Source organism: Chelonia mydas, chromosome 2 (assembly GCF_015237465.2).
Source record: "Chelonia mydas isolate rCheMyd1 chromosome 2, rCheMyd1.pri.v2, whole genome shotgun sequence".
Taxonomy (NCBI): domain Eukaryota; kingdom Metazoa; phylum Chordata; order Testudines; family Cheloniidae; genus Chelonia; species Chelonia mydas.
Window position 1 is genome coordinate 109,994,049 of NC_057850.1, and position 17,165 is coordinate 110,011,213.

Here is a 17,165-nt window from a genome sequence, read left to right on the forward strand (position 1 = left end):
GGTATCAACAATATTATAGAGTGTGTTCCACATATTCCATACAGCGTCACAGCTTGTCATCAGCTTCTGCACAAAACTCCCATTGATTACAATAAAAGTTCTGTGCATGAAATAGAGGTACGATGATGACAACTATCATGGGTCTGATTCTCATTTACACTACATTGTTCTGGTACAGTAAAGGTGTCTTAAAACTGGGGGCATGTGTAATTTACAGTCACCTTAAGGGCTCTTTATTCTGCCAGAGGAATATAAAGGGGCCTTAGTGTACATGAGAATCAAGCCTTTAGGGGTTCTCTACACAGTAAAGTTAATTCAGATTAAGGTAGGGTGTGAATTTAAAGTGGAATAGCTATTCCTGATTAACTCCCTGTGTAGACGCTCTCTTATTCTGGAATCAGTGTTTTATTCCAAATTAGCTTCAGCCATTTTGGATAAAGGGAGTTACACAGTCCAGAATAGTTTCTTACAAAATAACTCCCCCATGTAGATAAGTGTTTATTATCTCTGAAGGGCAAGTCCATTTATATCGGACAATATGTTTTTACGTCTGAGAGATCATTTAAGCAGTTAGTGTTTAACTAGAGCTGCAGGTTAAACTCTATAGGTGTGGGATTTGTATGTGTGAAAATGAAATGGTTTGGGTGAAATTTTTGAGTTCACTTTTACATCAGCTCAGCTTTTATTGCCATTTCCTCTCCCTCCCCCCCCCAGCTCAAATGAAACACATGGTTAAGCTAGTGCTGCCACAATATATGAATTCTTAGCTGTGACCTCTTCCACCTGGTAATGAATTGCAGCAAATAAGTGCTTCTCATTTCGTGATTAAACACAGGGTTTAGATGATTAATGTAAATGTAGGTAGGGTATACCATATATAGACACCTGCAAGATGTCTTGTGGTAAAGGTTTAATAAGGTGTTTGTACTATGGCGTTGTTGCTGAGTGGGAAGTTAGAATTACACATCATGGGGGACAAGAATGAGGCTAATGTTTAACATTCTTTTTCTGTTGCCACCATGTGTTTATATATACCTGCTTTCATGGCCATAATAACAGTTTCTTTTCACATGTATGCTTGTAAGAGGATTGACACTGAAACAAAAAAGTGATTTTTTAAAAGAAGAAACAGTTGATTTGGCTGTAAAAACCTATTTCCTGGAAGCAGTAATTTTGTGAAAAAAGAAAAGGAGTACTTGTGGCACCTTAGAGACTAACCCATTTATTTGAGCATAAGCTTTCGTGAGCTACAGCTCACTTCAGAAGTGAGCTGTAGCTCACGAAAGCTTATGCTCAAATAAATGGGTTAGTCTCTAAGGTGCCACAAGTACTCCTTTTCTTTTTGCTAATACAGACTAACACGGCTGCTACTCTGAAACCAGTAATTTTGTGATTTCTCTACAGAAAACAAAGACACACATACACAATCCCTTCCCCAACCCCTTCCCTTTTTAATGTATTTTTGGATGTATTGCATTGGAAAAATGGCCTGGAATTAAAGGAAGGATTTAAACGAAAGTGCTTTATTATTGGCATATGAACCTTGATGGGTCAGACAGGCATATTGTAGCCCTGTCAGCCTCAAGCAAGCTTTCTATGCTGTAGTTTTGTTTTACATTCTGGCCACTGATCCGGAAACGGTATTACTGAGAGTTTATGGGCAGGCTGTGGTTTTGAGCAGACACTGCAGTAAAATTCCCTTCTGACCCTTTCTATCATTCAGGCTTCCACCAAACCCACTGAGTCACCTAGGGGTTTGGATTAAAAACATTTCACACAGTTAAACCTGATTAATCTGTGCCTGGTTTATAGCTTTATGCCTGGAAAAGCAAAGGATTTCCTTGGTGGCTAGGCCTTTGGCATACATACCATTGTCTTGTCTTGTTCTTAGGGCCTGCCTGCGCTATAAATTCAACCAAAATGGAACCTTGTTGTCCACTGGCAAAACAGGTTTAAGCCAAGTTGGAAAACCCAGTTATGGTCCGTCTACATTACAAAAGGCACCAGGGCTAGGGAAAACTGTGCTGTAACTGGTTACATTTATAGCATTCACAGGACTTAAGAATAATCTAAATTAAATATGGAAAATTCCTTGTAGGCTTTCCAGATTATTCTCCTGCCTGGGAAGGATTGTTCCATATAATATTAATTTATGTGGCATTGTAATTATCCTATAATTAGGCCTAGTCTACACTAGTTTTGCTGATATAAACTATTTTGGTTAGTGGTGTCATTTTAAAAAACCCCAAATAGTTACACTGGCAAAAGCCGTGCCGTGGACACAGCTATACTGGTATAAGTCACTTTTATACCAGTATAGCTTAGGGTATGTCTACACTGGCAGAGTTACAGCACCGGCAGTTACAGCGCCGCTCAGAGAGTGCTGAAGTGTTGTGTGTTCGCACTGTCAGCTGCCTGTGCAATAGTGTGTTCACACTTGCAGCGGTATTCGGAACAGTGCACTCTGGGCAGCTATCCCACAGAGCATCTCTTCCTCTTCTTCCGCTTAGAGTTGTGGGAAGGCGGAGTGGGGTCGCGGGACATCCTGGGTCCTGTCCCAGTGCCCCGTGATGCATTGCTTCACATCCCAGCAATCCCTGTGCTTCCGTCCGCATTTGGCGCCATCTTTCAATGGTTTGTGTACTGCGTGCTCTGCCTCTTTGGGCTGCAGGAATGGATCTCACACTGTTGACCAATATGCTGCTTGCTCTGACCAACACGTCACGAGTGGCAGTGGAGTTATACACTACAAAGGCAAGAGGAGTGTGACATTGATCTCATGTCATAGTTAGTACGCGTGGCGAGATTGCTTGTGACATTCATGGAGGTGCTGACCACAGTGGAATGTCGCTTTTTGGCTTGGGAAACAAGCATTGAGTGCATCGTAATGCACGTCTGGGATTACGACCAGTGGCTGCAGAATGAGGATTTTGGATGAGGAAAGCCACATTCATGGGACTGTGTGATGAGCTTGCCCCAGCCCTGCAGTGCAAGGACACAAGAATGAGAGTTGCCCTGTTGCTGGAGAAGCGCGTGGTGATTGCGCTATGGAAGCTGGCTACTCCAGACTGCTACCGATCGGTTGCTAACCAGTTCGGAGTGGGAAAGTCGACTGTTGGACATGTGTTGATGGAAGTGTGCAGGGCCATTAATCGCATCCTGCTCTGAAAGACCGTGACTTTGGGCAACGTGAGTGACATTGTGGATGGCTTTGCACAAATGGGCTTCCCTAACAGCGGAGGGGCGATCAATGGCATGCATATTCTAATTCGGCACCAGACCACTTAGCCACCGAGTACATTAATTGGAAGGGGTATTTCTCTATGGTTCTCCAGGCACTTGTGGATCACTGTGAGCGTTTCACGGACATTAACGCAGGCTGGTTCGGAAAGGTGCATGACGCCCGCAGAATGTTTTCCCCAGGCATTGAAATTGAGGGGGGTGTTGGAATATTCAGGGGGGTGAGGACCGACAAGTGTTGAGACTGTGAGGGCGAAGGTGGGCTGTGTGGCACCAAAGTAAAAACTGAAAAATGTTTCATGACCATTTTATTAGATTCAACTCATGTTTTAAAATCATCACAAAAATTAAAGTTGGCTACTCAAGCCTACTATGAAGCACTACATCTACATGTTTCTTGTTATAATTTTGCACTCTTTTTTTTGTGTCTTTTTATGTGTCCGTTACTTCCAGTCCTTCATGATATACTCGTGATCAGGCAGAAGACGACTTCTTTCAGAACACAAAATTCTATTCAATGAGGCAAAAGAACGCTCAACTGTAGCTGTTGTGACTGGGAATAGCAAGAGGTGAATTCCTACTTCTTTCATCCCAGGAAACATAGCACAAAGATTGGGTCGAACCACTAGTGATGATAAAGAACTTTGAAGTTTAAATCTTCATTTGTTTGTCGGATGATATTCCACTCTGTGTTCAAAATTTTCTATTCTGTCCTGAGCACCTGGCAGCCCCATTGCTGGTAGTGCCTGACTCCACTCAACTGTAAGTGTTTTATAAGACAGGCATCTGTAAAAGCTATGTAGAGGTTGAGTAGAATCCAGAAATCACAATTGTAGATTTGTAAGAACTAAGTCTGTGTACTCTTTCAGCTGGCTTAACAAACACTTCTTGTCCTCTTCACTTCAGGAGTCCATATAAGTACCTTAATTAGTCAACTTCTGGACTGAAGTCTTTGCTTCTTCCAGGACATTTTCAATGGATATCTCTGATTGATCCAAGGGTAGCTTCTATTGCTGGACAAAGATCTTCTGCTGCTGTAGCAGATGCCCCTCACTTAGAGCTGATCGCGGAAATCTTTTTTCTCATGTTGATTTTTGTCAAAATTAGTCTAGAAAGTTTTTTGGGGGGTTTTGTCAAAAAAACTGAAAACCCCAAAGTGAATTTTTTTTTTTTTTTTTTTTGGCTTGCCAAAAATCAAAACAGTTTTGGCCAATCTGGGGGGTGGGAGGAGAGAGAGATTAGTTTTACTGGAAAAATTTTCCCTAAGTAGCTGAAATTTTTCAGTTGCCCAAAACTGAAACTTTTTTGGGGGGGAGGGGTGATGAAAAAATTGAAAGAGTTCATTGAAAATAGATATTTCCTGAGCAATTTTCTACTTTGATGAAAAAGCCATCTCTTATTAAAAGAAGAAGAAGAAGAAAGCTTCAATCAAAAATTTTGCACTGGTCTACCCTCAGTAAAATAATAGCTGCTGATTTATTTTATTTATTTTTTTTTTTAATCAGGCCAAATCCTGCAGGCCTTCTCTTGTCACTAAGACAGTTGAGGTTGAGGCCCTCTGTGTGTGAAGAACTCCAGGCACAGCCTAGAGACACGTGCAGTAGCATTACTTCCCTTGGACACCATGGAGGCCAATCCAAGGGGTTGGGTTCTAAGTGGAATGTGAAGGCAGGGAGTGGGTGGAGCATTGAAGGATGGGGTTGCAGTAGGTGCACGGTGTCCCCTTCTGTACCCAGCACAGCTCATATCAGATACGCAATACAGCCAGAGGCTGAGATGGGGAATCCCCAATTATGGGGTTTTCAGGGTGAGCAGCAGAAGCCTTGGCAGTGTGACTCGACTGGAACTGTGCTACCTATGAGGCTGGCACTGGAGGTTCCAAGCTGGTATGGATGTATAGGGCTTCCTCACAAACAGCCATGGGTTCACCCTGGTCAGGGGTCTGTGGTGTTTCTGGACTGGCCCTTGTCCTTTTCCATGCTGGACAGAATGGCTGGGAAACAATGTTAGTGAGGAAAATGTTGCAGAGATCTCCTCTCCCAATCCTTTTTCACCCTCCCCTTGGCTCCGCCCAAAGGTTTTCCATCAGTTTTTAGTCTGGCAAAACCACATATACTCAATGGAAATTTGCTTAATTGTGAACTGCACAATTTGGCCAGGTGTAAGAACCTCAGGATTTTATTTCGTTACTAAAGATGGATATGGATGAACTCCAGACAGAAGCCACATGCATAGAAACAAAGGACCACATTCAGAAGGGAGCCTAAGAGGCTACCTAACTGGTGTTATTTACGTCTTCTAGGCTCTTCAACATATCTGATACACCAACTTAGAGGCACCTGAATTTATCTGCGAGTCTGTCCCAATTTTGCAAGGACAGAGTAAGATCTGTTGGGTATATTAATGTAAAATTAGTTATTTTAATGCCAATGTAGCTTATTATTGGATCTAACGGGTACACTTATGAACTTGTAACATTCTTCAGTTGAAGATAATTGGCACTCAGAGGTGTGAAATCTTTGTCTAATCACTTTTTTTGTACTGCCATCATTCACTGTAGTGTCTGAGAACCTTCCACATAAAATATATTGGTAATAGTGAGGTCCCTAGTGGACTTCATAGAATCTCTGGCTCTTCACTGTTTTGCAAGCATAGAAAGCTCCGCTTCGGGTGTGTTATTTTTTTAAAAGGCAGTAGGGAAAGGAAATGGTTGATGCTGTGAATGACATTCTGGTTATGGTGGAAAAGCTTCATCAGAGGAAGGTTTAGCAGTGTTTCCTAAAGGTGTTCAGATGATAAATTCATATGATCTCTGCCTAGAAATTGGGTCTCAGCTAGATCTCCTTTCCCTTTGTAATCCTTTTTTGTTTTTTAAAAAAGAAATGATCACTTCTAAATAACTGATTCTCACAATCAAATCCTGACTGATCCATTAGCAATCGGGAATGGCTTTTGGGAGAGTAATTTTTGATCTATAGAACAGAATGAACACTACAAGCAGTGTTAACTAAAATCAAATTTTACTCTGTGTTGAATGTCATTGCACACTGATTGTGCTATAACCACTGTCCATTTCACACGCATTTATATCACCAGCAAATTATGAGCGAGAAGGTTTTCAAAGATTTGTCCCAACATAGATGTGCTTCACATGTGTATATAAGTCAAACTTGTCAGGGGCATTGATTACGACAATGGATGTTGCAATGGGTTAATCCTTCAGGCTTTATTTGTTCATGTCCATTTTTTTTCAATAGCAAACATTTTAGGTTTATGTAACAGGAGTTAGTCATGGGCAAACAAGCCCATCCAGGCATGTCCCAACAAATGCTAATCTTTGCCCCAAGAACAGGAGTCTGTCTGATACAATGATCTATTCCTATAACCCTCCTAAGTGGAGGGTTATAGGATCTTTATATATAGATCTTTAGCCTGCCTGCCGCGCAACGCAGTTGTAACTTGCTGTCATTCAAACTTCTGTGAAACGCTGGCAGTGGTTCCTGCAGAATGTAGCAATGACACAACATTTTGTCCCAAGTTTCTCTCAGTCCTGTTTGGTTCAGGAAATGTCAATATAAATAGGGTTCTTCAAATAGCAGTCTTACTTCACGGTCATGTGTTTGCAGCCAGGGAATAAACGCTTCCTCATTCCAGTTATGATATCACTTTTCCAGACCCCTCTCCAAATATAGGCAAAGAAAATATTATTGTGTATGTGAAATAATAGAACAAGACAAGTTCATTTCAGACCTTATGGAACTGCTAAGAATGTGTCTAATAAAGGTTTTGATATAATAATTACTCTACGACAGTGGTTCTCAAACTTTTGTACTGGTGAACCCCTTTCACACAGCAAGCTTATGAGTGTGACCTCCCCCTTATTTATTAAAAACACTTCTTTTTTTTTAAATAAATATTTAACACTATTATAAATGCTGGAGGCGATGCAGAGTTTGGGGGTGGAGGCTGCCAGCTCACGACCTCCCATGTAATAACCTTGTGACCCCCTGAGGGGTCATGACCCCCATTTTGAGAACCCCTGCTCTACAAGAAGGGAGCGGTGGGCTTGTGATTAAAGCACGGGGATGGAAATCAGTAGAGCTGGTATTGTTCGTAGCTTTGCTATTGCTGTTAAGTGGAAGGTGCTCATATACTATGGAGATGGGGAACAGTATAAAATGCTGAGCGAGACAGACAGCCAGTTGGAAGCAAAGTCCCTAATGGATTTCATGGAGTCTCTGGTGCGCCTCCCTTTCCGGATCACAACTCTACTTGGGGCAGGGGCTGTGGGGGGTGTTTGGAGGGGTGTTAGTAATTGGGAATAAAAGGGGTGTTCAAATTCAGTGTACAACTCACATTCAGACATATTTTTCAAAAGTGGCCAGTGATTTCAGGAGCCTCAATTTTTAGGCACTCATCTTGAGACATCTTTGGTTTGATTTTTAAGAAGTACTGGGCAGGTGCCGATCCCACAGGTTTCTCCTGGAGCTATTGGCTCATTCAGAACTCCTGAAAAATCTTGGGCTCCCAAAATCTACAATGCCCCAAATCAGTGGCCAGTCTTGTCAAGGTCAAAATTGTCATCTCAGTGTCCCCATTTGTTTAAAAACCAAACCCAACAGTACTTCCCTATCTCACAGAGAGAGTATTGGGCAGCTCAACCCATTAATGGCTGTAAAGCACCTGAGAGTCTCAGGCCGAAGGCACTGGAGAAGTGCATCATGTTTTATGGATATTACAAAACACACATCCAGTGCTGCAGGTGTTTTTTAAAAATGAAGGCAATAGCATTCATTAGTTCAAAAGACTTGGGGCTTGTCTACACTGGCAATTTACAGCGCTGCAACTTTCTCCCTCAGGGGTGTGAAAAAACACCCCCCTGAGTGCAGCAAGTTTCAGCGCTGTAAAGCGCCAGTGTAGACAGTGCCCCAGCGCTGGGAGCTACGTCCCTCGTGGAGCTGGGTTTTTTAGAGTGCTGGGAGAGCGCTGTGCTGCGACTACATAAGCCCCGTTAAAGCGCTGCCACGGCAGCGCTTTAGCATTGCCCGTGTAGACTAGCCCTTAGACGAATGGTCACATGACAAAAGATTGCTAATGATATGTCTGAACTACTATCCATCTGTTTCAGTTGCACAAGTTAGACTATTTTTACTTAAAAATTCCCACTGTTGCTAATTTGGGTGCAGCTTCTCCTCAGCCCCCCTAGTCGTCTTGTTTCAGAGCTAAGGTCCATCTTAGAAGACACTCAGCTACCATTGGTCTAGCCATGGAGATCTCTTTAAAAGTAAAAGATGGTTCTTTGTGGCAGTGGTCCCTACTGTTCCAGCCAGGTATATAACGAAGAGGAGCTTTGCTGTACTGGATTCCAGCAGAAACACCGTCACGGCTGAAATTGGCCAGACTGCTGGGTGAGCTGCTATCCTAGAGAGAGCAGAGGAACCCCACAGACCAGCTGGCACCATCACACCACATGGAAGCCAGCATCGTTGTGCATTTTACCTTCCTAATCCCTGCCTGCCCTTTCCACCGAGCCATGCAGAAGGCCAGAGGAGCATGTTTTTCAGTGATAATAGGAGAATGAGATTGTCATAACGAGCCTCTCCTCCTGACACAAAATTAGGCTATACTAATTCGTGTGCTCATTTGCATGCCAGTACCCAGGAGACTTTTCCACCCTATTACTATTTCACAGGAATGCTGGCCTTTGAGCTGAGGGAAAAAAGGGAGGGTTGTGTGAGCTGTGAGCTGGTGGGGAATAGGCTGATTTCTTTTGCCCTGTGCTTTGCTAGTACAAATGGTGGAGGCCTTTCTTTGTGTCTAGCTTCCATAGAGTTACCAAGTGGTAATTAGGTACAAGTGATCTAACTGTCATTTAAGTGAACAAGCCTCCCTTGAAAAAAGCTCTGTCTGCACTCACTTGCACCTACTTGTCTGTCTGTCTCTCATCTTGCTGTCCATCTGGCCTTTCTTCCTGATGGTGGAAGTTTAACCCTTTCATTTGCTGCTTCTAGGGTGACCAGATGTCCCGATTTTTATAGATACAGTCCTGATTTTGGGGTCTTTTTCTTATATAGGATCCTATTACTCCCCCACCCCCATCCCGATTTTTCACATTTGCTGTCTGGTCACTCTAGCTGCTTTCCAGGGGACAAGGAAAGGAGAGGAGAGTAGCCTTGTAATAGCAAGCTTCCATATCCCTCGTAAAATCTCAGCTTTTCCTTTGAATCATCTAGAAGAATCACAGTTCTCTTATAATGCTCCAAATGGGGAAAGTTAATGTGAGTCATCACAAACCGTCATTCACCTGTATGCCAGCAGCCAATGGAGCTACACTGATTTACGTCAGATGAGGATTTGGCCCCCCAGATCTTTTGGAGTCTCTCTTTCATGACTCATCATGCTTAAAGTAGCCGTTTAAGGGGTAGGTTCTGCTGCCCTTACTCCTGCAAGTACTGCATGGACATTGCTCCGCATGTAGTCCCATTTTCTTTAATGGGACTACTTGAGGAGTGAGTGAAATTGGGAGAATCTAAGAGAGCTCACATCGTGGGGCCAGATTCTCCCATCCTTACTCACGCTCCTTGGATGGTCCCAGTGGGCCAGACTGAGAATCCCTTACTCACCTTGAGTAGTCCTGTTGCTTTCACATGGGTCAGGGTTCACAATCTAGCTACTGAAGTCAGTGGGACCATTTGTACAAGGTAGTGCTTATCAAAATGTGTAATGGCTCCTCAGTTTAGCTGTGGGAAATCAGTGGACTGTTTGTGGAAAGAAGTACTATTCAGTGTGAGCATGGGTGGCAGAATCTAAACAGCTGGCACAGATTTTCTGCACGGAAGGGCCTGCTGCCATTGAAGGCCATATTATGTCAGGATTCCCATATGGACTGCTCTGATCACTAAAAACCCCAAAGTTCAGTAACATTGACATGGCAATGGGTCAAATTTTCCCCAGGGTTTCACTCTCTAAAATTGTGCCTGTAACTGTGCAAGGTCAAGATCTTAGGCATGCAGCACCTCTGGCGTGAAAGTGCAGGCATAAAATTGCAGATACAATTCTAGAGGCAGCAATTGAAAATGTGGGCACGATACGACAAGCTACTTTGTGTATTTGGGGGCACTACTGTTTTCCTAATGCAAAAGGCTCATATAGTGATTTGACTACCCTTTATGAAAAGGGAGTAGATGGGAATCTGATAGTGATTTATGCGCACATTAGAGTCTTGATTCTCCTCTAAATTGTGCCAGTTTTAAATCCAGAGTACCTCCATTAAAGCCATCAGAGTTAAGCAACTAATGTAAGACTGGTGTGTGAGAGAGGAGCCCAATATGTCCAACTGCCTGAGCACTGGATAGCCCTGGCAGCATAACACTTCCTTACTCGGTTTCAGCACATCGTGTTTTAGAGATGAAGCGACTGCAAGAAGCAATTCATGCCTGCTGCTGCGTGGGGAGAAGGGAAATATACAAGTAATTTGTAGTCTGCAAAAGGTTAATTATTGAAAGCAGCAGCATCCCTAACAGTGGCTTTAAGCTAGTCCCTCAAGCAGCTTTATGTTAATTTCGTGGAGCTAAAGGGTTATGTGCACTGCATGTGGCTCAGCTGCTTTCACACACAATCCAGTTTCTTCAGTGGGCGCTAGAAGACTACACTGATATAGTTAAAGCAGCATAATATCTAGTGTGGATGCAGTTATATCAGTAAAAAGGTGCTTTATACCATATAGCTTATTCCCCTTCCGTATAGGAATAGTTCTACCTTTATACCACTAAACTTGCATACTGTATAACTATATTGGTAAACAATCACAGCCTTGTGCTTCGTCAGTGCTGGTTGCAGACACAGCGACATTCAAAGGATGGAAATCTGGAAGTACAACGTTAGGGCCTGATCATGCAAAGCTCTTGAATTCAGTGGGAATGGAAGGCGTTCAGCACCTTGCAAGGTTAGGCCATTTCAAAAGCGGCCATTGAGTTTAGGTATCTCCATTTGGGGGTACCCATGCCCAGCCTGAAATGCCTTGTCCTGATTTTCAGAAAGAGCTGAGCAACAGCTGTAGCTTCCATTGACTTCAATAGCTGATGGGGCTTCCCTTCAATAGCTTCCACTGGTTTCTGAAAATCAAGTTAAAGGGGTCTCTAGTTGCACCCCAAAACTGAGTCCTCCAGAATGAGAAGCTGCTTTTGAAATTTTGCACCTTATTTTGCAGCTGTAGAAATTTACCTCACAAAGGCCAAACCTTTGTAGGAACAGCAACTATCAGACTAAAGTTAAATAACTACATTCTGCACTCAAAGCTCAGATCAGTGTAAATTGCATTCAGTTTGAATGTTCTTCTAATTTGTTTGCACTTTGTGAACAGGTATCCATTAAAGACTTCTTTGAAGCTGTGTGGGTGATTCTGATCTGTGAGTTCAGAGATGACAATTGCATTTTCTTGAGATGCTTGGTAGAATTTGATGCTCTCTGTATATACAAGTATCACGTCACTCAGACATGAAATGCTACCTCCTCTGAACTGGAATGGGGCAGCTGTTGAATAGCACAAAGCAACACTATGCAGCAGTCGAATAAAGGAAGCGAAGAAGAATACCATGTCCAACTGCAGCTACAGGGGGGATTGTAGGCAAGCCTAATATAATTACCCAGAATGGAGTTTGGCCAGCATGGTGAGGTTAACATGACCTTCCTCTTGCACGAAGGGCCATAGTATTTTTAAAGACCACAGTGATAAGGAACACAGTTTCACATCTTCTCTCAAAGATGGAAAAGAGGAAACGAATTGGAAATGCATGCAGCAGTGTTTTCTTTTGTCATTCTGTTTTCACTTCGTGGAGTGTTACTGATATTTGTGTGTCATCTAGTCATCCCTTGCTGATGAAAAAGACATGTTCTCCCTCGCCCTTCCCCATATTACCTCGTCTCTGCTCTAGTAAGGCTCAGTGTACCAAATGGTAGGGTGTCAAAAATGATTCCTGCTGTCTCTCGCTATTAGGAACTTTTTATTTAGTTTCTTGTGACCTGCCCTCTGACCCAGATATCACAATAAATGACAGGCTGGGAAAAACTTGAGGCTTACACTGATGTCTGCAGTTCTGATCTGTGTCCAAAACTGTTTCTGTGGTTTCCTGGCACTCATTTCTTCTATCTTGTTAAACTAAATCAGGCTGTGCTTATGGCTTTCTCGTTTTGGTGTACAGCATTTCTCTTTGGTACATAGTTTTTCTGTTTCCAAGACATCACTCATAGAAAAGGAGGCCATTTCTTGTGTAAAGTCAAAGAATGTGAATATCTGACTCTCATTTTTCTCCCTATTCCCTTTGATGTTTATCTGTTCTCTGCAAACTTTTATGTAATACAGTGACTGGTGGGAGGGAGAAGCATATGATGCAGATAGTCCTGGATTAAAGTAGCTTTTATAAACACTTTATGCTTGTGTAGGATACATTCATTTGTTTTCTTGGTTTTTAAGGAGCAGGAGTATTGGCTCTGTTGGCTACAAAGCAGACCAGATTCAAGAGGTCAGTGATCTAAATGTATTTGTTTTTTATTATTTATATTTCTGTATCACCTACAAGTTCCATTCAAGATCAAGGTTGCATTATATTAGGCACTGCACAAATGTATAAGAAAACACAGCTCCTGCCCCCAGACCTATCCCTGTTGGGTGAGAGAAACACCAGGGAAGGTTGTGTAAGAGAAACACCAGGGAATCATTCTGGGAAAGAACCAGAGAATAAATCTCTGCAAGTGTTACAGCACTGGAATAACTGGATCTTATCATTAGGGTGCCTTTCAGGCAATGCATTAGAAATAGTCTATAAAACAAGATAGAGCAATGACTCATTACAGGAGGAAAGTAATGTCACCAAAAATCTGTTCAAACAATATGTGCTAAATCATCAAGAGATTCAAACTGGATTTCAAAACAACTGCGGTCTGAGTACCACATACTTCCAGTAGAAGAGAATTTTACAAGCAAAGGCCAGAACAGAACAGCTTAAAAGCCCCTTTCTCCATGCTTTCGGGGGAAATCTTTTGCCTAAATGAAAGGAGCCAAGCCAGTAGTGTCTGGAAGGATACATGCTTCCTGTTGAGACATAAATCACTTTTGATTCTGTCTGGGAGATGTATTCTGGGAACAGTCACTGGTGACTTGAGAAGTAAAACTGGGTATTGTGGTGGTGACACAATTCTCATGTGCTGTGAGCGGACAGCAGCTCTCCCTTGCACTATGACACTAGAAGTGAATAAGAAAGTTCTCACATGCTGTCTATTATTAAAGGGATACAATCTACTTGAAATTTAGTCAGCTAAATAAGTTTTAAAGCAGTTTTGATTACTTTTTCTTAAGGACCCCCTCTGCCAGTTTTTGTGGTTTTACAATTAGTTATCATTATTTTATTTTATTTGTATTGCCATAGTGACAATTGTGGAACACTTCTGTTTCCACTTTTAGTAATAGTAGTGAGATTTGTAAGTTGCCGCTGTCCTTTTTAAATTGATATTTAAAAAAATACATTTGGGGACCATATTCTGTCTTGGATTCTCTAGTATAGAAAGCCTGCCAGATAGGGCTGGATTTCATGGACAGGGTTAGGGCATACTTGCAAGCGTATTTTGCTGCTTCTCTGAACAAGATGGAATATATTTGTGGCTAGCATTTGTTGAGACCCATATATGTGCTAGCTATCTGTGGGGCTGGATATGCCCCCTCAGGGCAGCAGGCTCATGGAATGTTATATGGAACCTTCAGGTGTGTCCCATCCTTTTTTTCTAGAATGTGATCACCCTCCCTTTGTTTATAGCTAGAGGGGAGTGGGAGGGTCCAGAGACTTTTTTTTTTTTTTTTTCTTCTGATGTACCATGGAGTCACAGTATAGGAAAGGTTCAGAACCACTGGTAATTGTGCTTCTCTGGTCACCCTTGTGTTTGTTAGGAAAAGTCCCTCCAACTGTATGGACTGAAGCTTTGATACTGCAATATCACTCGTGCGCTGGGAACCCATTGAGGCTTTGTGTGATTGCAGAAGTTTGGCCTGCACACGGTGCAGCATAGGGTCAGGACATAAGGCTGGAATATACACAGAGAAGTCCTGATAAGATCCTAAAATGCGGGAGCTCTCACAATAGCTAATGCCACTAGAACTCTGGGACTGAACTGGGCTAAACTGTTCATGTGGAGGGATGTGTGATATCTTGTTTAGTAGCATGGATGACGAATAAGCATTTAATAACTTGGATCAAAGACAATGTTCATAGGCTCATAGATTTTAAGGTCAGAAGGGACCATGGTGATCACCTAGTCTGACCTGCACATTGTAGGCCACACAACCTCACCCACCCACTCCTATAATAGACCCGTAACCTCTCGCTGAGTTACTGAAGTCCTCAAATCATGGTTTAATCCACCATTTACACGAGTTTAAATCTGACAGTGACCCGTGCCCCATGCTGCAGAGGAAGGTGAAAACCCCCCAGGGTCTCTGCCAATCTGACCTGGGCAAAAATTCCTCCCTGACCCCAAATATAGCGATCAGTTAGACCCTGAGCATGTGCGGAAGAGCCACTGGCCAGATACCTGGGAAAGAATTCACTGTAGTAACTCAAAAGCCCTCCCCAGAGGCAGAAGTGATAGAGGCTGGTTTGATGGATCTGTGAAGTCAGGCCCTCGGCTGAGAGGGAGGCACAGAGATCAACAAACCTTGAATCTGCTTATCGATGGTAGGAGTAATCAAAAATGGGAGAAGGAGGCTAGTGAGTCTGGATGCATATGGTACAGCTGATTTCTGGCCCCTTCTACCACTCTGGTCTGCCAGCCTTCTTCTATTTGAGTTTAGTGTCCCACTGGGCTGTGGATGGTGGCGCGCAATCTGGGTGCCCCCTAATGTCACATTAGAGCCTGGAATTCAAGCAGGAGGCAGCTGGCACAAGGGCGAGTGGCCAGCACTCGGACAGCTGAGCCTGCTTTGCATTCAAGGAGAGCAGCAGCACCCTTGCCACTGGCAGCAAACACCACCAACAGAACCAAACCTTTAACAGCGAGTGAAGCAAAGTGGGCGGGTGGATGTCTGCCCTGGGCAGGGCGGTTATAAGGCTTTGCAGGAGAGGGTCTCTGGGATAGGGAAGAAGAGAGGGATCTGTGGAGGAAGCTCTGAAATAGAGGAGGAATGGGAGCAGCCTACATGCTGGGAGTACAAAATGTCTATGGATCTGGGCTTTGAGTGGCATTGTAATCGTTTAGTATTTGTATTGCAATAGTGGCGAGGAGCCCCATTCATGGATCTGGACCCAATTGTGCTAGGTGCGATACAGACTCAGAACAAAAAGAGAGTCCCTGCCCCAAAGAGCTATTTTATTTTATTACTTTGCCCAATGATTCTTTTTGAAAAGCCTTAACCCTCTTTTATTTTTAAAGCATGCTCCTCTCTTGCATTTTCTTGCTTTTTTATTTTGTCTTTGTTTAAATATGTACTTTTTAAGTGTAGGAGAAGCGCATAACTCCTGGCAATAACATGGACTTACATAACTTTGCATTATTAGATATTTAATGCACTGGGATGACACTAATCAGTTCTCTAATAATCCCCTTTCCCACTGCTCATCCTGGTCTCGATTCTCATTTACATTAAGGCCCATTTACACTGCTCTAGCCAAAGAGAATAAAGCAATCTTATTGTAAATGCAAATCAGGGCCCCTCTTTCCATTCGTTTTTATTTTGGGTCATTCTATCAAAATAGTGGGTTGGGAACAGGATGCACTTTCCTCTAAATGAGGACATCCTCTGACTCATGTGTAAATCAAGAGTAATCCCACAGAAGTCAATTAAGTTCCACTGAGGTAAAACCAATGTAGGGCCTGGTGAGACTAATTCAGAGTGGTACTGTGCACCTGCAACTCCTAATGAAGTCAATGGGCCAGATTCTTCTCTCTCACCAGTGCAATGTCAATGGAGTTACACTGGTGTAAAAGAGTGAGTGAGGGTCGTGGGCTTATTGGGTGCTGAGACTGCTAAGCCCCTTGCAGGATTGGACCCACTTAAGAAAGTGTATAGGATTTCCTAGTGTATTGACTCTCTGATGTTGTTGTCCGCACTGTTCTAATTGCAAAATGTCTGACCCAGTTGGGAAAGCTTTTTCTTTCCATGTGCCAATGTTACAAGGAAGCTGCTGACTCCAGTCTGAAAACCCTTCTCTGTCTACAAAACACTCCAATAGGGCTCCTTGTATTCAGTCTTCCAACCAGCACACATGAAGGCAAAAGCAAGACAGGAAATCAACTGAGATTTAAGAGGTCCAGATCAGCCTAGGATGAATCGGTGCTTCATGTTATGTAGGTCACACAATTCACAGACAGATCAGAGAGCAGTCCCTTCATTTTTGAAGTTAGTGTATTTTGACAGGAAATTTCCTCAACTTAAACAATTGGCTTTAAATGCCATTCATATGAACCAAATTACCCATGGAGCCGGCATGGTAAGTTTGTCTTTTTTTAGTCCATTAAATATGTAGGTAAAATGCAAAGGGCGAAATTCAGAGACAATATGTCTTGATGGAGGTTTAGGTAAGACTTTATTACACTCAGACTCTCAGTTAGACCCCCTTTGACCAATTTACACCCACTTACCAATGTATGAATATAAGGGAGCATATGATGGTGTAGCTTACATGCCCCATGGCTAAAAATAGGTGTAAGGTAGTGTAAATTAAGACAGGGGAACTTAAAGTGAATTAGTGAGCAGCATGTTATTGCATTCTCTTCTTTGTCACTGATATCAGAGCCTCAGATTCATCATTTGATGGCCACTGAACATTGACTCCTAAATAAAATGCAAAGGGAGGAAACAGGATTTATACACTGCACCTCCAGAAAAAGAATAGGACCTATGCAATAAGAACTGACATAATGGATCAGTAAGGACTGGA

At 42.7% G+C, this 17,165-nt stretch overlaps 1 protein-coding gene across 9 annotated transcripts in view; it reads left to right on the forward strand.

Moving 5' to 3' along the window:
* GFOD1 (glucose-fructose oxidoreductase domain containing 1) overlaps window positions 1-17,165 on the forward strand; it is a 106,829-nt gene that overhangs the window by 44,034 nt on the left and 45,630 nt on the right. For 2 of the 9 annotated variants that reach the window (XM_037893135.2, XM_037893136.2), the window contains exon 2: window positions 12,713-12,761. The exons of the other annotated variants lie outside the window; for them this stretch is intronic. In XM_037893135.2, coding sequence (XP_037749063.1) covers window positions 12,713-12,761 — 49 coding nt within the window. The remainder of the gene's footprint in view (window positions 1-12,712; window positions 12,762-17,165) is intronic. 9 annotated transcript variants of the gene reach the window in all.